A 22,063-nucleotide genomic window follows, 5' to 3' on the forward strand; every position below is an offset into this window, starting at 1 on the left:
GTGACTGGGATGCTCTGGAGCTGTGATGTGTGACTGGGATGCTCTGGAGCTGTGATGTGTGACTGGGATGCTCTGGAGCTGTGATCTGTGACTGGGATGCTCTGGAGCTGTGATCTGTGACTGGGATGCTCTGGAGCTGTGATCTGTGACTGGGATGCTCTGAGCTGTGATCTGTGACTGGGATGCTTGGAGCTGTGATCTGTGACTGGGATGCTCTGGAGCTGTGATCTGTGACTGGGATGCTCTGGAGCTGTGATCTGTGACTGGGATGCTCTGGAGCTGTGATCTGTGACTGGGATGCTCTGGAGCTGTGATCTGTGACTGGGATGCTCTGGAGCTGTGATGTGTGACTGGGATGCTCTGGAGCTGTGATGTGTGACTGGGATGCTCTGGAGCTGTGATCTGTGACTGGGATGCTCTGGAGCTGTGATCTGTGACTGGGATGCTCTGGAGCTGTGATCTGTGACTGGGATGCTCTGGAGCTGTGATCTGTGACTGGGATGCTCTGGGGCTGTGATGTGTGACTGGGATGCTCTGGAGCTGTGATCTGTGACTGGGATGCTCTGGAGCTGTGATCTGTGACTGGGATGCTCTGGAGCTGTGATCTGTGACTGGGATGCTCTGGAGCTGTGATCTGTGACTGGGATGCTCTGGAGCTGTGATCTGTGACTGGGATGCTCTGGAGCTGTGATGTGTGACTGGGATGCTCTGGAGCTGTGATCTGTGACTGGGATGCTCTGGAGCTGTGATCTGTGACTGGGATGCTCTGGAGCTGTGATCTGTGACTGGGATGCTCTGGGGCTGTGATGTGTGACTGGATGCTCTGGACTGTGATCTGTGACTGGGATGCTTGGAGCTGTGATCTGTGACTGGGATGCTCTGGAGCTGTGATCTGTGACTGGGATGCTCTGGAGCTGTGATCTGTGACTGGGATGCTCTGGAGCTGTGATCTGTGACTGGGATGCTCTGGAGCTGTGATCTGTGACTGGGATGCTCTGGGGCTGTGATCTGTGACTGGGATGCTCTGGAGCTGTGATCTGTGACTGGGATGCTCTGGAGCTGTGATTTGTGACTGGGATGCTCTGGGGCTGTGATCTGTGACTGGGATGCTCTCCAGCTGTGATCTGTGACTGGGATGCTCTGGAGCTGTGATCTGTGACTGGGATGCTCTGGGGCTGTGATCTGTGACTGGGATGCTCTCCAGCTGTGATCTGTGACTGGGATGCTCTCCAGCTGTGATCTGTGACTGGGATGCTCTGGAGCTGTGATCTGTGACTGGGATGCTCTGGAGCTGTGATCTCTGACTGTTGGGTGCTCTCTCCTCAGATCTGGATTACCTGGTGCCCAAGGCTGGTTTCTTCTGTCAGATCTGCTCCTTGTTCTACGCAAAGGAGACCTCTGTGAAAAACCACTGCAAGACCCCACTTCACAAGCAGAACCTGGAGGTAAAGCTGGGGCTGCCGGGGCCCAGTGGGGTGAGAGGAGCCTGCTTCTGAACACCTTGGTGTTAACAAGGGCTGGAACATCTTCCTGGCAAAGGGAGCTCCTGTGATGACTTGTCGGGTTTTTAGCTTTAAACCCAGATGCAGGCACTGTTCAATAACAGCCATGAGCAAGGCAAGGACAAGCACCCACCTCCTCCCACAGCAGGGGATGCTCAACCAGGATCAAAAGCCAAGGCCTTGGAAGTCAAACCCACGCTGCTGCTCCTCCTCTAGCCCAGGTTCTGTTGCCAAGCACCACGTTAGGCAGAACCAAGCTCTCTGGGCAGCCCCCTGCATCCCAGCCTGTTTGCATCCCAAAATCCATGAATCCCAGTGGAAGGGACCTGAAGGATCATTTGGTCCAACCTTTCTTGGCCAACATGACCTAGACTGGATGGCCCAGCACCCTGTGCAGCCAAACCTTTACAGTGTCCAGTGCTGGGAAATCACTGCTTCCCTGGGGAGATTATTCCAGTCTCTGGTTGTTCCCAGTGTGAAGGGTTTTCCCCTTGTGTCCAGTTGGAATCTCCCCAGCAGTAACCTGTGCCCATCACCCCTCAGCTTTCCCATGGGATTCCTTGTACAGGGGGAGTCCCCATGTTCTCTATAGCCCCTTTAGGCACTGGAGCTGCTCTAAGGTCTCCCCTTCAGGAGCCTTCTCTTCTCCAGGCTGCCCCAGCCCAGCTCTCTCAGCCTGGCTCCAGAGCAGAGCTGCTCCAGCCCTCGCAGCATCCCCATGGCCTCACTCCATCACCTCCATAGAACCATAGAATAGTTCGGGTTGGAAAGGACCTTAAGATCATCCAGTTCCAACCCCTGCTATGGGCAGGGACACCTCACACTAAACCATGGCACCCAAGGCTCTGTCCAACCGGGCCTTGAACACTGCCAGGGATGGAGCATTCACAACCTCCCTGGGCACCCATTCCAGTGCCTCACCACCCTTATAGTAAAGAACTTCTTCCTTAGATCCAATCTAAACTTCCCCTGTCCCCCTTCCCCACTCCCTGCCCCTGTGTGCGTGTGTTCCAGCTGGGAGCAAGCCTTTGCAGCTGGTTTCGGTGTGGATCATGCATTGCCAGTGTGAGAATAGGGTGACTTTTGCCCAATGCATTCCTGAGACCTGCACTGGCTTTAAGGCATGAGGAATACCCTGATTCCTTCTCACTGTTTCCCTTTATCTCCACAGAAATTCATGGCCAAGCAGCCTGGGCAGGAGCAGAGGAGCTGGAGGTGATGAGAGGCAAGAGGAGCTCTTTTGGTGAACAAACCTTAGGGTCCAGTAAACTTTGTGTATTTTGCTATGGTTTGATCTGTATTTGCCTTTCAGCAGCCCTCAGCCTGTGTAAATGTGAGCTCAGCAGAGGCTTAAACCAAGAGCGTGCTTGGTGGCTCGTGTTTGCCCATCAAACCCCCCTGGAACGAGCCTTCCTGAATTAAATGTTCTCACTGTATAGTTCCCACCATGGGTGATGTCCTTTGTTGTCTGCTGCTAAGGCCGGAGCACAGGAAGGAATCCAGGGAGAGATCTCTGGTGCTGCTTCATGGAGCTCCCCATGCATGGAATTCCTTTGTGCTGCATCTGCTGCTCAGCAGCAGGGACTGGGGCTTGGGGTCCTGGCCTGCAGCCCTAGAGTGTGAGCAGCAGCTCAGGGAGGGGATCCTGGTCCAGCTCCAGGGCAGCAGCACAAGAGGGATGTGGAGCTGATGGAGCGAGGCCAGAGGAGGCCATGGGGATGCTGTGAGGGCTGGAGCAGCTCTGCTCTGGAGCCAGGCTGAGAGAGCTGGGCTGGGGCAGCCTGGAGAAGAGAAGGCTCCTGAAGGGGAGACCTTAGAGCAGCTCCAGTGCCTAAAGGGGCTGCAGGAAAGCTGGAGAGGGGCTTGGGACAAGGGCCTGAAGGGCCAGGCCAAGGGCAGTGATGAACCAAGGGAGCTGGATGAGCCGCTCAGGGGTTCTTTGTTAGCAGATGGAGCTCTGCAACCTCTTGGACACCAACTGCATGGAGAGCCCAAAGCCAGGTTCTCTGGAGCCTTCTGAGCCGGCTCTGTCTGCCCATGCACAGCAGCCATCAGGTGGTGGATGGGTACCTAAAGCCATTTAGCAGCTCAGCACCCATCAGTGCTTTCAACACATGGAATACAAGCACCTCTGTGCACACGCTGGGAAGCAGCACCTTCCTCTGCATCCGAGGGACTTCCTGGGATCGTCTCCCATCCAGGGCCGTGTTCCCACCCGGAGCCAGCAGTGTTTCCTTTGCTGAAGCATCCTTCCCTCTCCAGGTTTCTCACCTCCCCTATAGGCCCTGGGAGGGTGGGATTTGGGCCAGCGCATTCTTGGCAAGCCAGGGAGGATGACTCAGGGGAAGGACGTGCAGGAGGCCAGAGCCGGCCTCTTCCCTGCTGGGTGGCACTGTCATCCCATGGGAATGGGTTCCTTGTTTAACCACTGAATCACTGCTGCTCCGCTCACCGCTTACTGCTGGGTTCCTGGCAATTCCTGTAGGAGGGATTTGGGAGCAGCAGCTCCCAGCTGGATCTTGGTGCATCCGACCTGGCATGGGGCAGCCACAGCTTCTCTGGGCACCCTGTGCCAGCGCCTCAGCACCCTCACAGGGAAGAGCTTCTGCCTAAGAGCTCAGCTCCGTCTCCCCTCGGGCAGGTTCAAGCCATTCCCCTTGCCCTGTCCCTGCATCCCTTGTCCCAAGCCCCTCTCCGGGTCTCCTGCAGCTCCATCACTCTATGAGGTGGGTTTGGATAAAGCCCAAGGGGGTGGAAGGAGCGGGATGGGGACCGGGGGGTGCTGGGGCCTGGCTGGGGTCACGGAAGGAGCTGATTGCTGGGAAAGCCAGGGATAAAAATAACATCCCAAGAATAGCTGGGGCCCAGCCCCTTGTTCCCAGCTGTCACCATGCGCCCAAAACGGGAGATGTCCCATCCCGGGGGGGGGAACTGAGGCAGGGGGAAGACGTGGGGCTGGACCCTGCGTTGGGGCGCTTGGGGGGTGACCCCACTTTATGCACATATCTCACCCCACCCCAAAACCCCGTTATCCCATCCTATAGCAGCGTCACCCCCCCCGCAGCGCAGCCCTGGCTGCACGGTGATGGGCTGGGGCTGACCCGGGGCTCTGCACCCTCCTGCCTGCAGCAAAGCGCACCTCGGGGTGCAGGGGGGCTCCGGATGGGGGGCGCGGACCGGTTCCCCCTTCCCCATAGGGGGCCACGCGTTCCCCCCGCTTATTGCGGGTTATAGGGGGGGGGAGGCTCCATCCCCGCACCGCCCCGGGGCCGTTCCCCTTTAAGGAGGCGGGGCCGGGTTGGGGCTGGGGTGGGGGGGGTCCGTGGGGCGGTGGCGGCCGGGCCGGGCCGGGGCGATGCTCCGGGTCTTCATCCTCCGGGCCGAGAACGTCCGCACGGCGGACGCGGACATCAGCGACGCCTATTGCTCCGCTGCGCTCGGGGGTGAGGAAGGCACCGGGACAGGGACCGCAGGGGGGAAGTGGGGCAATGAAGGGGGGGGATCTGTTCTGGGGGTGCCATGGAGGGTACCGCGGTGTGTGTCTGTGTGTGTGTGTCCCCGTGTGTGTCCGGGTAGTTCCAGCTCCGTGAGTCCCGTTATTACCCGGTGCCGGTGCCGGTCGTACCGGGGCTGGGGGGGAGGGGGCGATGCTAGGGTGGTGGCGGGGGGGGGGGGTGGTGGCACGTACAGGCATAGGTATAGGGACATAGACATAAGCGCATAGACACAGGCACGGGCACAGGCACAGGCACATAGACATAGGCACATAGACATAGGCACAGACATAGGCACAGGCTCATAGACATAGATATAGGCACAGGTACATAGACATAGGCACAGGCACACAGGCACATAGGCATAGACACAGGCACATAGACACAGGCATAGGCCCATAGGCACAGGCCCATAGACATAGGCACAGGTACATAGACATAGGCACATAGACATAGGCATAGACATTGGCACACAGGCACATAGGCATAGACACAGACACATAGACACAGGCATAGGCCCATAGGCACAGGCCCATAGACATAGGCACAGGCCCATAGACACAGGCACATAGACACAGGCACATAGACATAGGCACATAGACACAGGCACATAGACATAGACACAGGCCCATAGACACAGGCACATAGACATAGGCACAGGCCCATAGACACAGGCCCATAGACACAGGCACATAGACACAGGCACATAGACATAGGCACAGGCACATAGACATAGGCACATAGGCAGAGACACAGGCACAGGCACATAGATATAGGCACAGGTACAGGCACATAGACATAGGCACAGGCCCATAGACATAGGCACAGTCCCATAGGCACAGACATACCGCACACAGGGGCATAGCTGAGCGGTGACCTCACTGCTGCCAGCCCATTTGTGGCTCTGCTCCATGCTGGGGGGGGCCAGGACGCTGCCACCCCCTCCCTGTATCCCCCCTATTGAGAGGGAACGTGTTGGGGTCTGGATCCCCCCCTTCACTACCCCCCCTTGTCCCCCTATGGTGGTGATGGACAATGGGCACCCCACTGGTACCAATGTGTGTGTGTGTGTCCCGGTATCCCCCAGGCTGCTCCTGACCCCATGTAAGGTTCACAGTGAGGCCAACCTGAGGTCTGGGTGCTGGTGGGTGCTCCTCACACCCCCCCCCCCCCCAGCAGTGGGACCCCCCCACCCAGTGCTGTTGTGTCCCCATTGGTGCAGCATCCCCTGGTCTGGGGGTCCCATCTTGGGGGGGTCACCCCCAGCTCACAGCATCCCCGGTGCTTGTGGTCCTGCACCCGCGGGGCCTGCAGCATCCCTGATTCCAGGTGATTCCATCCCTGGGGGTTGCTGCATCCCTGCGCCCTGTGCTCAGGCATCCCAAAGTCACAGCATCCCTGGTCCTGCTGATTCACCATCCCTGGAGCATTCCCAGAGCCGGGTTATTTATTGACCATTCCCAGGGCCTGCAGAATCCCTGCATTCCAGGGGTTTATTCACCGTGCTAGGGCTCGCAGCATTCCCAGATCCGGGTGATTTATTTACCATAGCAGAGCTTGACCCCTGGATCCTGGTGCTGGAGCATCCCAGGGTTTGCAACATTCCTGCATCCTGATGATTGAATTTACCACCCCTGAGGCTTGTGACATCCCCAGATCCCGGTGCTGGAGCATCCTCGAGGTTCACAGCATTCCTGGGTCCCAGTGATTTATTCATCATTCCCACTGCCTGCAGCATCCCCACATCCCAGTGAGTTATTTACGGTGCTGGGGCTCGGGAGTCCTTGGAGCCTGCAGCATCCCAGGGCTTTATTTACAGCACCCCTGGATCCCGGTCCTTTGGTACCCTTGGGGCTTGCAGCATCCCCAGGTTCCAGCTCTTGGACATCCCTGGGCTTCACAGCATCCCTGGGTCCTGATGATTTAATTGTCCATCCCTGGCGTTCAGAGCATCCCTGTGTCGTGGTGCTTTATTTCCTATCCCTGGTGCTCGCAGCATCCCTGGATCCCAGCGCTGGGCATCCCCAGAGCTTGCAGCATCCCCAGGCCCATGTGATTTAATTTCCCATCCCTGGAGCTTGAAGATCCCAATGCTCGGGGCATCCTCAGAGCCTGCAGCATCCCTTTGTCCTGATGATTTAATATCATCCTGGAAGCTTGCAGCATCCCTGGATCCTGGAGCTTGGGCATCCTTGGGGGTTCACAGCATCACTCTGATGACTCAATTTACCACTTAATTTACCATCCTGATGACTTAATTTCCCATCCCTGGTGCTTGCAGCATCCCTGGATCCTGGAGCTTGCAGCATCCCCAGATCCAGTTGATGCATTTACTATCCCCAAGCTTAGAGCATCGCTGGGGTTCACAGATGCTCTGGGTCCTGGTTCTTGGGCATCCTCGAGGTTTGCAGCATCCCTTGGTCCTGATGATTGAATTTCCCATCCCTGGAGCCTGCAGCATCCCTGAATCCCACTGTTTGGGCATCCCCAGAGCTCGCAGCATCCCCAGATCCAAGTGATTTAATTTACCACCCCTGGGGCTTGCAGCATTCCCAGATCCTGCTGCTGGGACATCCTTTGTAGCATTTATAGGTCCCAGTGGTTTTATTCCTCATCCGTGGGGCTTGCAGCATCCCTGGATCCCAGTGTTTCAAATCCCCAGAGCTCACAGCATCCCCAGGTCCAAGTGATTTAATTTCCCATCCCTGCATCCCAGTGCTTGGGCATTCCCAGAACTCGCAACATCCCTGAGTCCCAGTGATTTTTATCATCCTGGGACTTGAAGCATCCCTGGATCCTGGTGCCTGGGCATCCCCAGAGCTCACAGCATTCCCAGATCCTGGTGCTTTATTTACCATCCCTGGGACTTAGAGCATCCCTGGGGCTCGCAGCATCCCTGCATCCCAGTGCTTGGGCATCCCCAGAGCTCACAGCATTCCCAGATCCTGGTGCTTCATTTACCATCCCTGGGGCTCACAGCATCCCTGCATCCCAGTGCTTGGGCATCCCCAGAGCTCACAGCATCCCTAGGTCTGGGTGATTTAGTTTCCTATCCCTGGGGCTTGCAGCATCCCCAGATCCCAGTGTTGGAACATCCTTGAACTCACAGCATTCCTGCATCCCAATGACTTAGTTTCCCATCCCTGGGACTTGCAGCATCCCTGGATCCCAGTGCTTGGGCATCCCCAGAGCTCACAGCATCCCTAGGTCTGGGTGATTTAGTTTCCTACCCCTGGGGCTTGCAGCATCCCCAGATCCCGGTTTTGGAACATCCTTCAACTTTGCAGCATTCCTGCATCCCAATGACTTAGTTTCCCATCCCTGGGGCTCACAGCATCCCTGGATCCCAGTGCTTGGGCATCCCCAGAGCTCACAGCATCCCTAGGTCTGGGTGATTTAGTTTCCCATCCCTGGGGCTTGCAGCATCCCCAGATCCCAGTGTTGGAACATCCTTGAACTCTACAGCATTCCTGCATCCCAATGACTTAGTTTCCCATCCCTGGGACTTGCAGCATCCCTGCATCCCAGTGCTTGGGCATCCCCAGAGCTCACAGCATCCCTAGGTCTGGGTGATTTAGTTTCCCATCCCTGGGGCTCGCAGCATCCCTGGATCCCAGTGCTTGGGCATCCCCAGAGCTCACAGCATCCCTAGGTCTGGGTGATTTAGTTTCCTATCCCTGGGGCTTGCAGCATCCCCAGATCTCAGTGTTGGAACATCCTTGAACTTTACAGCATTCCTGCATCCCAATGACTTAGTTTCCCATCCCTGGGACTTGCAGCATCCCTGGATCCCAGTGCTTGGGCATCCCCAGAGCTCACAGCATCCCTAGGTCTGGGTGATTTAGTTTCCCATCCCTGGGGCTCGCAGCATCCCTGGGACTTGCAGCATCCCTGGATCCCACTGTTAGGGCATCCCCAGAGCTCACAACATCCCTAGGTCTGGGTGATTTAGTTTCCCATCCCTGGGGCTTGTACCATTCCCACTCCAGGTGCTGGGACATCCTTGAGTTTTACAGCATTCCTGGGTCCCAATCCCATCCCTAATGTGACCCTAATGGATCCCCATTAGTTCCCCATCCCTGGTGCTTGCAGCATCCCTGGATCCCACTGTTAGGGCATCCCCAGAACTCACAGCATCCCTGGTCCTATTGACCACCCCGGCACCTCCCAGCATCCCCGTATCCCACTGCTTTAATTCACCATCCCCACACCTCCCAGCATCCCTGATCCCAGTTCTTCACCCCCTTCCCAGGACTTCCAGCATCCCAACCTTGCATCCCTAGCAGCAGCCGCACCGAGGCGCTTGCTGCCGCTTCCCTATCGGCTCCTCCTCCCTCCTTGGGAAGCAAAGGAGGAGGGAGGGGGGGGATGTGGGATGGACCGGGATATGGGGAGGCGTCAATGGGGACCACATCCTGCCCTCTTTAGCCTCCCCTTTGCCCTGGCTCCCATCGCCCAGCCATGCTGCGCTGCTTGCTCCAACGTGCCACCCATCTCCCCAACTTGGAGAAAGGGGACAAGCAAAGCGATCCCATAGCCAGCTTGACATTCCGAGGTGAGGAGATCCCAGATGTGGGTTGGGATGGGCAGGAATAGGGTTTTGGAAGGGGTTTGGCTGTTTCCATTCCCAGCAAAGCCTGGGTTCTGTGGGGCGTCCAGCCGGACGCCCCACAGAACCCAAGCTTTGCTAAGCTCCATCCTTACCCTAAATCCATCCAAAATCCTTTCATAGGATCATGGAATGGGTTGGGTTTGAAGGGACCTTAAAGCTCACCCAGTCAGGGACCCCTTCCACTGGAGCAGCTTGCTCCAAGCCCCTGTGTCCAACCTGGCCTTGAGCACTGCCAGGGATGGGGCAATGCTTTCCTGGTGGTGGGAAATGGCCATTTTTAGCCCAAGGGATAAAAAGAAGGGAAGGAAAGGGATGAGTGGCTCCTGACCGGGCTTTTCCTGTGCTGTGGGGTGTGGGGATGGTGCTGCTGCAGCACTGGGATCTCTTGTGGGGCCATCCTGCTGTGGTGCTGGGTGCTTTCCCAGGGTGGCTCCCTCTCTCCCTTCATCCATCCCTTCATCCATCCCTTCATCCATCCATCCATCCGTCATCCATCCATCCATCTATCCATCCATCCATCCATCCTTCCACCTCTCCCACTATTCCTCCATCTTCTCCATCCATCTATACATCCATCCGTTCATCCATCCACCCATCCATCCATTCTTTCACCTGTCCCACTATCCCTCCATCTTCTCTATCCATTTATACATCCCTCCCTCCCTCCCTGCCTCTCTCCCTCCCTCCCTTCATCCATCCCACTATCCCACTATCCCTCCATCTTCTCCATCCATCCATCCATCCATCCATCCATCCATCCATCCATCCCACTATCCCTCCATCTTCTCCATCCATCTACCCATCCATCCATCCATCCATCCATCCACCCATCCATCCATCCATCCATCCATCCATCCATCCATCCATCCATCCCACTATCCCTCCATCAAACTATCCCTCCATCTTCTCCATCCATCCATCCATCCATCCATCCATCCATGCATCCATCCATCATCCATCCATCCATCCATCCCACTATCCCTCCATCTACCCATCCATCCACTTATCCATCTTCCTCCATCCCTCCCTCCCTCCATCAGCCTGTCCCTCCATCCCTCCCTCCATCTATCAGCCTGTCCCTCCATCCATCCCTCCATCCATCCGCAGCCATGGCAGAAAGCATCTCTCATCACCCAAATCACATCCCAAGGGGAATTCCATGGCTCTGCATCCCATGGGATGAGACACAAGCAGGGAGCACACCCTGGACCTGGGGTTGCTGCCCTCAGGCTCAGTGCCTGCTGCACCCAGGCAATGGCAGCTCTGCCTCTGGCCAGCTCCAGCCCTGCTCCTGCTGCTTCAGCTTGGGAGGTTGGGCAGATTCCTTAAAACTGGAATGGGGAAAGAGGGATTTGGGGATGCTGAAGCGAGCAGAGAGAGGAGGATGCTGTGAGCGGGCAGCTTGGGCTCCTGTCAGCCTGGGTGCCATATCCACACCCAGGGGCACCCATATATCCCCTTCTCTATCCCCCTCTATCCATCTCTCTGTATCTATCCTGTCAGTGGATCATATCTCTTCTCGATCGTGTCTCTCTATGTCCTCTCTATCTCTGTATCATCTCATCTCCCTGCCCATCCCTGGCAGTGCTCAAGGCCAGGTTGGACACAGGGGCTTGGAGCAAGCTGCTCCAGTGGAAGGGGTCCCTGCCTGTGGTAGGGTTGGAACTGGAGGAGCTTTAAGGTTCTTTCCAACCTAAACCAATCGGGATTCTATGCTCTCTAGTTATGATATGGTACCATATCATATCATATATCATATATCAATCATCTCTCTATCTCATCTCGCATCCCCATCTCCTCTCCCTGTATCTGTCTCCCTGTCTCCTGCATCCCGCCATGGCCCGGCCTGGCTCCGGCTCCGCTGGCCCTGGGCTCTGAGTCACCGCTATTGTTCACCTCTTCCTCTTCCTCTTCCCCCCTGGTCCCTCCCGTGACGCGGCCCCGGTGGGCTCATGGCCAGAGCTCGCTGTGACCTGAGGGTCGTGGCTTCGGGCTGCTGCTGGTGGGGGGGGGGGATCCTGGGGTACCCCCAGCACTGCAGGGCCTTGGCTTTGGGCTGCAACCAGGGATGGGGCTGCATCGCCACCACTGCATCCCCGTCCCTGCATCCCCATCCCTGCATCCCCGTCCCTGCATCCCTGTCCCTGCATCCCCATCCCTGCATCCCCATCCCTGCATCTCCATCGCTGCATCTCCATCCCTGCATCCCCGTCCCTGCATCCCTGTCCCTGCATCCCCATCCCTGCATCCCCATCCCTGCATCTCCATCGCTGCATCTCCATCCCTGCATCCCCGTCCCTGCATCCCCGTCCCTGCATCCCCGTCCCTGCATCCCTGTCCCTGCATCCCCACCCCTGCATCCCCACCCCTGCATCCCCATTCCTGTATCCCTGTCCCTGCATCCCTGTCCCTGCATCCCCACCGCTGCATCCCCATTCCTCCATCCCCATCCCTGCATCCCCATCCGCATCCACTGGGGTGTGCTTTGGCCAGCCCCATGTTGAAGCACCCAACTGATGATCGCAGGGGCTCTGGGTCCCCTTTGGGGCTGTACTGAGGTTTGGATGGAGGGAGGGGGATGTCTGGGTCCCCCATTGCACCTCCCACCCTGGAAACCCACCCCAGAGCCTTTGGGGGCCTCTTCTGAGCCCTGCTCATGGGGAAACTGAGGCCTGACCCATTGAGGTGCCTTGTCTGGGGGTTTCCAGCAGGGTCTTGGGGCCTGTCTGTGCCCACCACGACCCAACCTATGTGTGAGGAGCAGGGCCTGATCCTGCTCCTGGAGCTGTGGATGCCACTGGAGGCTCTCAACCCCTTCCCATGGGGGACGGAGCTCCGCTTTGGGGTCTGAGCCATGTGTGCTGTTCCCTGCAGGGGTCAAGAAGAGGACTAAAGTCATCAAGAACAATGTGAACCCCGTATGGAACGAGGTGAGTGTGTCCCCATCTCCATCCCCATCCCATCCCCATCCCCATAGGGAGCACCCCATCCCGGGGGATGCTGTGGGCCATGGTGCAAGCCCAACGAGGCGCCCCAAGCTCAAGGGGATGCAGTCATGGAGGGTTTGAGGCTGATCCCGTTCTGGGCAGCTGGACCAGCAGCAGTGGATGGGATGGAGCCAGCTCCAGCCCTTGGCTCCAGCCCCTTCCCCTTCCATCACGATGTTATCGGGGCTGGGCACACACGCTGGGAGAAGCTGTTTAAACACATCTCAGCTCCATGGGAAACCAGGGTTCTCCCCATCAATCCAGTGAGGGGGGGCTTGTTCCAGCACCTCCTTCCTCCCAGCCCTGACCCCTGCTTCCCTGGGGCACAACTGCAGGAAAAGGGGGTTTAGGAGCAAACACTGGGCTCTAACTGGGATGTGCATGGCAGGGCATTGCTCACACTGGGCTCTAACTGGGATGTGCCTGGCAGGGCATTGCTCACACTGGGCTCTAACTGGGATGTGCATGGCAGGGCATTGCTCACACTGGGCTCTAACTGGGATGTGCATGGCAGGGCGTTGCTCACACTGGGGTCTAACTGGGATGTGCAATGGGCAGGGCATTGCTCACACTGGGCTCTAAGTGGGATGTGCATGGCAGGGCATTGCTCACACTGGGCTCTAACTGGGATGTGCATGGCAGGGCATTGCTCACACTGGGCTCTAACTGGGATGTGCATGGCAGGGCATTGCTCACACTGGGCTCTAACTGGGATGTGCATGGCAGGGCATTGCTCACACTGGGCTCTAACTGGGATGTGCACGGCAGGGCATTGCTCACACTGGCTCTACCTGGGATGTGCACGGCAGGGCATTGCTCACACTGGGCTCTAACTGGGATGTGCATGGCAGGGCATTGCTCACACTGGGCTCTAACTGGGATGTGCACGGCAGGGCATTGCTCACACTGGGCTCTAACTGGGATGTGCACTGGGCAGGGCATTGCTCACACTGGGCTCCAAGCCCTGTGTCCAACATGGCCTGAGCTGGTTTCAGCACTGGAGACGTGGGTTTGGGGCTCCTCACCTCTAAGAGCCCCCCCTGTGGTCCCGGAGCTGCTTGATCCGAGCATCATGGCTCTGCCTGGGCGCTGATCCTGGCTCTTTTCTCCTTCCTCCTTCCAGGGCTTCGAGTGGGACCTGAAGGGAGCTCCCCTGGACCCCGGTGCTGAGCTCAGCATCGTTGTGAAAGACCATGAGACCGTGGGGAGAAACAGGTGGGAGCAGCGTCAAGTGCGGGCTGTGAGCAAGAGGGGATCTGTGAGGGCTGGAGCAGCTCTGCTCTGGAGCCAGGCTGAGAGAGCTGGGCTGGGGCAGCCTGGAGAAGAGAAGGCTCCTGAAGGGGAGACCTTAGAGCAGCTCCAGTGCCTAAAGGGGCTGCAGGAAAGCTGGAGAGGGGCTTGGGACAAGGGATGCAGGGATGGGATGAGGAGTTTGGGATCCAGGCTGGAAGAGGGAAGAGTTGGGTGGGATACAGGGAAGTTCTCCCCTATGAGGGTGGTGGGACATGGGAATGGGGTGAAGCTGTGGCTGCCCCATCCCTGGCAGTGTTCAAGGCCAGGTTGGACACAGGGGCTTGGAGCAAGCTGCTCCAGTGGAAGGGGTCGTTGGAGCTGGATGGGCTTTAAGCTCCCTTCATCCCAAACCCTTCCATCATCCTCAGAGCCACACAAGGAGGGTTCAGCCTCTTCCCGGTTTCCCTGTGTTCCTTTGCAGCAGTGGAGGCCGGAGCTGCATTCCCAGGCTCCATGGCCAAGGAACACAGGGCAGGAGGGAAAGGAGCACAAGGACCCTTGTGTCCTGTGCCACCACGGGAGCACCAGCGCCACGATGCCCCAGTGATGGGCGCTTGGCTCCGGAGGGGTGAGGCGGCTCCAGGCTCATTCCCAGTGCTGGGAATGGTGGTGTTGGCACAGCAAACAGCTCCTCACGGATACCCCATGGGATCAGACACCCATCTTGGTGGTGGTTGCACTGGGAAGGAGACTGGGAGCTGATGGTGATGCCGCGGGGCCTCCATCCCTGTTCCGTGCATTGCTCCTCTGACCGGGATCGCTGCTCCCATAGGGAGGGAAGTGCAGGAAGTGGTTTATTTCGGGCTGGAGGAGGGTGGGATTCGCTGTCCTGCTCCGGCGTGAAGGATCCCATTGCCATGCCTGGAGCTGGCGCTGGGTTCGCTCCTGGGCCGGAAGCCAAAGGAGATGGAATTTGGGGCGATTCCAGCTCGGTGGCGTCGGGAGTGTCTATAAATAGAGAGGAGAGGACGGGAAAAGGGAGCGGATCCCAGTGCGGGAGGTTTGAGGGCTCCGTGGGGAGGAGCTGCCCCACTGTGACCCACAGGGACCGGGCCTTGGCCCATCAATGGCACAAGGATGGGGGAGTTTGGCTTCTCCTTCCCTTGGGAGAAGATCCCAGCCCACCTAAAGAGGGCAATGAGCAGTGGCTGGTGGTTAATGCCCTGTCTGGCTGCTGCTCCCATTGGGGATCATGGACTGGTTTGGGTCAAAGGGACTTTCAGATCCCATCTCAGTCTCCCTTCAGGCAGGTTCAAGCCATTCCCCTACAGGCCCTTGTCCCAAGCCCCTCTCCAGGTTTCCTGCAGCCCCTTTAGGCACTGGACCTGCTCTAAGGTCTCCCCTTCAGGAGCCTTCTCTTCTTGGTTCGAACTCTCTGGACAATTCCTTATCCCATAGCGCATCCATCAACCCCTTCCTCTTCCATTCCGAGTCAGGAATGCTGTTGAAGACCCCATGTGAAGAGCATCTGTGCCTCTCCCCTTGCCCACTGCTGCAGTCAATCCATCATAGAAGGCCCCAGCTCCCTGGGGAACCATCCTGCACCCGCTCAGTGCCATAGCCTGCCCAAAGAGAGCATCCTTTGTAACCACAGAGCGTGTCCATCACCCAGAGGTGACGCTGGCTTTAACCAGAGCGTGTCTAGGTGGTGGTACCTCAAACCCTTAGGAGCTGAACCCCAGCCCAGTACTGCAAAGCCCCATTCCTGCTATGTGAAACCAGTGCTGTTTCTCTCCCAAAGGCACGTTGGGTGTCCCAGTCACCTCCCTGCATTCCCTATGTTCAACGTGTGTTCCAGCGGGATCTGCTCCATGATCCCATCCTGCTGTTAGGGCACCACTAAGCAGTTCGAGGGCTTTCCAGGCACTGGTCCATGGGGCAACCACTGGGAAGGGTTTATCCAGAGGCTGAGATGCTGAAACTCCATAGGGGACAATCCGTGGTGTGAAGTGCTCCTGGATGGTGGCACATGGCCATGGAGGTGATCTTCCCACCTCCAGTGCTACCCAACCCCTTGTGTCTTGGTTGTCTCCATCAGCACTTGGCTCTGGGGCCGCTGGTCCCTCAGTGTGGGCCTTGAGGAGCATCCCCTTGATGAGGAAGGGATAAAGCCCTGGAGATGCTGGTTCCGGTTTCCCATCCAGGCTGGGTCTCACCCGGTGCCCATGGGGGCTGCTAGGGGTACCCCAGTGCGCCTCTGCCCATGGATGGGGCCCTGGGGCTGGGTTTGATGCTCAGCCCCTGCTGGTCCCCATGCAGGTTCCTGGGGGAGGCCCGGGTGCCCCTGCGGGATGTGCTCAGCTCGCCCAGCCTGGCTGCATCCTACAACCTGCCCCTGCTGGACACCAAGAAACAGGCAACAGGGGTGAGTGCACAACGGCTGCCCAGTGCGCATCCCAGTTAGAGCCCAGTATGAGCAATGCCCTGCCCAGTGCACATCCCAGTTAGAGCCCAGTGTGAGCAATGCCCTGCCATGCATATCCTAGTTAGAGCCCAGTGTGAGCAATGCCCTGCCATGCACATCCCACTTAGAGCCCAGTGTGAGCAATGCCCTGCCCAGTGCACATCCCAGTTAGAGCCCAGTATGAGCAATCCCCCCACACACCCAAACCCAACAACCCCCACAACCAAACCCAACAACCCCCACACACCCACAACCCAACAACCCCCCACACACCCAAACCCAACAACCCCCCACACACCAAACCCAACAACCCCCCCACACACCCAAACCCAACAACCCCCCAACACCCCCCACCCAAACCCAACAACCCCCAACACCCCCCACACACCCAAACCCAACACACCCCCCAACACCCAAACCCAACAACCCCCACACACCCAAACCAACAACCCCCACACACCCAAACCCAACAACCCCCACACACCCACAACCCAACAACCCCACACACCCAACCCAACAACCCCACACACCCAAACCCAACACCCCCCACACACCCAACCCAACAACCCCACAACCCAAACCCAACACCCCCACACACCCAAACCCAGTGTGAGCATGCCCTGCCATGCATCCCAGTTGACCCAGTGGAGCAATGCCCTGCCATGCACATCCCATTAGAGCCCAGTGTGAGCAACGCCCTGCCCAGTGCAGCTCCCAGTTGGAACCCAGTGGAGCAATGCCCTGCCCATTGCACATCCCGTTAGAGCCCAGTGTGAGCAAGCCCTGCCCAGTGCACATCCCAGTTAGAGCCCAGTGTGAGCAATGTCCTGCCATGAACAGCCCAGCTAGAGCCCAGTGTGAGCAATGCCCTGCCCAGTGCACATCCCAGTTAGAGCCCAGTGTGAGCAATGCCCTGCCATGCACATCCCAGTTAGAGCCCAGTGTGAGCAATGCCCTGCCATGCACATCCCAGTTAGAGCCCAGTGTGAGCAATGCCCTGCCATGCACATGCACATCCCAGTTAGAGCCCAGTGTGACAATGCCCTGCCATGCACAAGAGCCCAGTGTGAGCAATGCCCTGCCATGCACATCCCAGTTAGAGCCCAGTGTGAGCAATGCCCTGCCCAGTGCAGCTCCCAGTTGGATCCCAGTGTGAGCAATGCCCTGCCCATGCACATCCCGTTAGAGCCCAGTTGAGCAAGCCCTCCTGCACATCCCAGTTAGAGCCCAGTGTGAGCAATGCCCTGCCATGCCATCCCAGTTAGAGCCCAGTTGAGCAATCCCTGCATGCACATCCCAGTTAGAGCCCAGTGTGAGCAATGCCCTGCCCAGTGCACATCCCAGTTAGAGCCCAGTGTGAGCAATGCCTGCCATGCACAGCCCAGTAGAGCCCAGTGTGAGCAATGCCCTGCGCCCAGTGTGAGCAATGCCCTGCCCTGCACATCCCAGTTAGAGCCCAGTGTGAGCAATGCCCTGCCATGCACATCCCAGTTAGAGCCCAGTGTGAGCAATGCCCTGCCATGCACATGCCATGCACATCCCAGTTAGAGCCCAGTGTGAGCAATGCCCTGCCCATTGCACATCCCAGTTAGAGCCCAGTGTGAGCAATGCCCTGCCCAGTGCGCATCCCAGTTAGAGCCCAGTATGAGCAGTGCCCTGCCCAGTGCACATCCCAGTTAGAGCCCAGTGTGAGCAATGCCCTGCCCAGTGCGCATCCCAGTTAGAGCCCAGTGTGAGCAATGCCCTGCCATGCACATCCCAGTTAGAGCCCAGTGGGAGCAATGCCCTGCCCAGTGTGAGCAATGCCCTGCCCAGTGCACATCCCAGTTAGAGCCCAGTGGAGCAATGCCCTGCCATGCACATCCCAGTTAGAGCCCAACAACCCCCACACACCCAAACCAACAACCCTGCCATGCACATCCCAGTTAGAGCCCAGTGTGAGCAATGCCCTGCCCAGTGCAGCTCCCAGTTGGATCCCAGTGTGAGCAATGCCCTGCCACACACCCAAACCCAGTGTGAGCAATGCCCTGCCATGCACATCCCAGTTAGAGCCCAGTGTGAGCAATGCCCTGCCATGCACATCCCAGTTAGAGCCCAGTGTGAGCAATGCCCTGCCCAGTGCAGCTCCCAGTTGGATCCCAGTGTTCCTCCCACCCCTTTAACGCTGTTTCCTCTCTTCCAGGCTTTCCTCCTCCTGCAGGTCTCCTACATCCCCCCTCCAGGAGCTCCTCCCCTGTTCCCTCCTCCGGCTGCCCCCGAGCCAGCGCCGGCTGCTGCTGAGCCCGACTCGGTCCCTGGTAACCAGAACCCTTCTGTGCTGCCTTGGCTGGGATGAGCCCCATGGACCGCGTCCTTCCCGCTTGGACCCTTCACCCTCTGCCCCCCCTTAGACCCAGCCAGGCTGGGAGAGCCCTTGCAGCTCACCCGGTCCAACCCTTCCCAGCCCTGCCCAGGCCACCCCTAACCCATGGCACTGAGGATGTGTGAACCCTTGCAGGGCCGGTGCCTGCAGCCCTGCCCTGGGCAGCCTGTTCCAATGCCTGAGCACCCTCTGGGGCAGGAATTGTTCCTCAGCTCCATCTAAACCTGCCCTGGTGCAGCTTGAGGCCGGTTCCTCTTGTCCCATCCCTTGTTCCTTGGGAGCAGAGCCCAGCCCCTCCTGGCTCCATCCTCCTGTCAGGCAGTTGGAGGCAGCCATCAGATCCCCCCTGAGCCTTCTCTTCTCCATCTGAACCCCCCAGGTCCCTCAGCCCTTCCCCATCACACTTGGGCTCCAGGCCCTGCACCAGCTCCAGTGCCCTTCTCTGGCCCTGCTCCATCCCCTCAATGTCTCTCTTGCAGTGAGGGGCCCAGAACTGAACCCAGGATTCAAGGTGCAGCCTCACCAGTGCCCAGTGCAGGGGCACAACCCCTGCCCTGCCCCTGCTGCTGCACTGGTGCTGGTAGAGGCCAGGGTGCTCATCTCCATCAATCACCTTCTCCATCTCCTTCCTCACCCCACCCAGAGACGGCCGGAGAGGAGGAGACAGAGGATCAAGGAGCTACAGGGGATGAGATGGAGCCCTCCTCATCTTTGGGGCCACCCAGCTCTGAGACCCCCTCGCTGCCCCACAAGCCCCCAGTGCACCACGTCCAGGGGGTGAAGAGGAGGAGGAGCTCCCCCAAAAAGCCTTTGTCCAACAAGCCACAGGACTTCCAGGTTGGTTGGGATGAGCTGCTCCTCTTGGACCCCAGCGCATCCTATGCGGGGTTCATCACCTCAGAGGTCCCCATCCCATGCTAGGACCAACCCGGTCACCCTCTGCCCTGTTCTCCCTCTCATCCCAGATCAGGGTGAGGGTCATTGAGGGCAGGCAGCTCCCAGGGGTCAACATCAGGCCCGTGGTGAAGGTGACGGCCGCGGGGCAGACCAAGAGGACGCGGATCCGCAAAGGAAACAGCCCCTTCTTTGATGAGGTGAGGGGGGGACCCTGCTCCGAGCACCAGGAAAGGGTTGGGAATGTCATGGGTTGGGGTCCTGAGTGATGGGAATCCTGGGGAAGTCCAGGGGTTGGGATGTGGCCATGGGGATTGCACAGCCCCTTTGGGAGGATGCTGCTTTTCACGGGCTTGGGTCTCACCTAATGGGAGGGAAGGAGCCTATGGAGCTGGGGGCATGGGATATGCTGGGGCTCACCTTCACTTGCACCCTCGCCCTTCCTTCCTGCAGACCTTCTTCTTCAATGTCTTCGAGTCACCATCCGAGCTGTTTGATGCACCCATCTTCATCACGGTGAGCTCCAGCACCCCTCGGTCCTGCTCTGCATGAGGCTGGGGTAATAGAACCGTAGAGCCATGGGATGGGTTGGGTTGGAAGGGATCCTAAAGCTACTCCAGCTCCAACCCTTGCCATGGGAAGGGACCCCTTGCTCCAAGCCCCTGTGTCCAACCTGAAGCCATCACCCTGTCCCTTTCCCTGCAGCACCCAGGGGATCCCAGCCCCATTCCCCCCTGGGCACGCAGCGGGTGCTCCATCCTGCTGGATTTGGGCTGGATTTGGGCTGGATTCACTGCGTTTCCTCACTTTCACCTGCAGGTCGTGGACTCGCGGTCGTTCCGCACGGATTCGGTGATCGGGGAATTCCGGGTAAGGCCCTGCTGTGCCCTGTGCCCCTGTTCCTCCCTGTCCCACGCTGACCCATGGCTGGACACTGATGTTTCTTCTCTGCTCTATTGCACAGATGGACGTGGAGACCATTTACTCCGAGCCAAGTGAGTCAGATCCAGGCCAGGGTCACCTCCTGCTTTAGGAAGCCTCTTTAGGGGCTAAACATCAGCGCAATGCACACACCCCCCAAAGCTCTCCCATACCTGAACCCGGATGGGTCCTTGTATCCATCATCACCACCCATTCCTCCTCCCTTTCCCAAGATGAACATCACTGAGGCTTTCAAGTCATCGTGCCACCATCAGCCCAATCAGCACAGCCCAGCTCGTTGCATTTTGTCTCAGATCTGGGTCATTATTTTCTCTTTTATCTATCAATTTCTCTCAGAGAAGGTAAACTGATGCTGATAAAGATCTTCCTGCATTAAGCACTGCAGAGAATGTGGTGATTTTGGCTGTAAAGAGTTAAGAATTGTAAGGCAGATCCCTTCATAACGTGCTTGAGCTTTTGGTCAGCCCCAAAGAGGTCAGGCAGTTGGACTGGATGATCATTGGAGGTCCCTTCCAATTGAAGTCTTTTTTCCCTCCCCCCTTCTCTTTCCCCTTTCTCTTTCCCCCCTTCTCTTTCCCCCTTCTCTTTCCCCCTTCTCTTTCCCCCTTCTCTTTCCCCCTCCTCTTTCCCCTTCTCTTTCCTTCTTCCCTTTCCCTCTTCTCTTTCCCCTTTCTCCTTCCCCCCTTCTCTTTCCCCCTTCTCTTTCACCCCTTTTCTTCCCCCTCTTTCCCATTCCCCTTTCTTTCCCCTTTTCCCTCCCCCTTCTCCCCTTTTTCCCCTTTCTCTTCCCCCTTTCTCTTTCCCCCTTCTCTTTCCTTCCTTCCTTTTCTATTTCCCCTTCTCTTTCCCTTCTCTTTTCCCTTTCTCCTTCCCCCTTCTCTTCCCCCCTTCTCTTTCACCCCTTTTCTTCCCCCTTTCGATTTCCCCCTTCTCTTTCACCTTATCTTCCCCCTTCTCTTCCCCCTTCTTTCCCCTTCTCTTTCCCCCTTCTCTTTCCCCCCTTCTCTTTCCCCCCTTCTCGTTCCCCCTTCTATTTCCCCCTTCTTTCTGCTTCCCTTTCCCCCTTCTCTTTCCCGTTCTCTTTTCCCCCTTCTCTTTCCCCCTTCTCTTTCCCCCCTTCTCTTTCCTCCTTCTTTCTGCTTCTCTTTTCCCCCTTCTCTTTCCCCTTCTCTTTTACACTTCTCTTTCCCCCTTCTCTTTCCCCCTTCTCTTTCCCCCTTCTCTTTCCCCTCTCCATTTCCAGTCCTATTCTAACCCATCCTATCTAAAGGGAAATAGCATTTATCATAACCCCGTACCCAAGAGCACCCTTGAAGCCTGAGGAGCAGCCCATGGATCCCAGGCTCTTTCCTCCCCTAGAACACGCTTTCCTCAGGAAGTGGCTGCTGCTCTCGGACCCAGAGGACTTCTCTGCGGGGGCCAAGGGCTACCTCAAGGTCAGCCTCTTCGTGCTGGGGCCTGGAGACGAAGCTCCGGTGAGTCCTGAGCACCCACCGCGATGGAGGTGATTCCAGCTGTGGAACTCCACCATCCTGCTCCATCCAACCCCGGCCTGCTCCCACCTGTGGTCTCC

At 57.9% G+C, this 22,063-nt stretch overlaps 2 protein-coding genes across 12 annotated transcripts in view; both read left to right on the top strand.

Moving 5' to 3' along the window:
• The window catches only part of ZNF638 (zinc finger protein 638), a 57,757-nt gene extending 54,986 nt beyond the window's left edge, over positions 1 to 2,771 (top strand). The window contains exons 25-26 of the mRNA XM_061351974.1: positions 1,327 to 1,445; positions 2,674 to 2,771. Of these exons, the coding sequence (XP_061207958.1) occupies positions 1,327 to 1,445; positions 2,674 to 2,721 (167 nt within the window). The 3' untranslated portion in view covers positions 2,722 to 2,771. The remainder of the gene's footprint in view (positions 1 to 1,326; positions 1,446 to 2,673) is intronic.
• Positions 2,772 to 4,815: 2,044 nt separating this feature from the next.
• DYSF (dysferlin) overlaps positions 4,816 to 22,063 on the top strand; it is a 90,109-nt gene continuing 72,861 nt past the window's right edge. For 5 of the 11 annotated variants that reach the window (XM_061351915.1, XM_061351917.1, XM_061351923.1 and 2 more), the window contains exons 1-11: positions 4,816 to 4,945; positions 12,483 to 12,538; positions 13,719 to 13,810; positions 16,148 to 16,253; positions 18,475 to 18,589; positions 19,298 to 19,491; positions 19,620 to 19,748; positions 20,002 to 20,064; positions 20,368 to 20,418; positions 20,513 to 20,543; positions 21,850 to 21,965. In XM_061351915.1, coding sequence (XP_061207899.1) covers positions 4,858 to 4,945; positions 12,483 to 12,538; positions 13,719 to 13,810; positions 16,148 to 16,253; positions 18,475 to 18,589; positions 19,298 to 19,491; positions 19,620 to 19,748; positions 20,002 to 20,064; positions 20,368 to 20,418; positions 20,513 to 20,543; positions 21,850 to 21,965 — 1,041 coding nt within the window. In that variant the 5' untranslated portion in view covers positions 4,816 to 4,857. Of the gene's footprint in view, positions 4,946 to 9,304; positions 9,552 to 12,482; positions 12,539 to 13,718; positions 13,811 to 16,147; positions 16,254 to 18,474; positions 18,590 to 19,297; positions 19,492 to 19,619; positions 19,749 to 20,001; positions 20,065 to 20,367; positions 20,419 to 20,512; positions 20,544 to 21,849; positions 21,966 to 22,063 lie in introns of those variants that run through there. The other 6 variants (XM_061351916.1, XM_061351918.1, XM_061351921.1 and 3 more) reach the window with 4 other exon arrangements.

Source organism: Neopsephotus bourkii, unplaced genomic scaffold (genome assembly GCF_033783945.1).
Source record: "Neopsephotus bourkii isolate Nb327-2 ecotype Australia unplaced genomic scaffold, CSIRO-AGI_Nbou_v1 NB_616, whole genome shotgun sequence".
NCBI lineage: Eukaryota > Metazoa > Chordata > Aves > Psittaciformes > Psittacidae > Neopsephotus > Neopsephotus bourkii.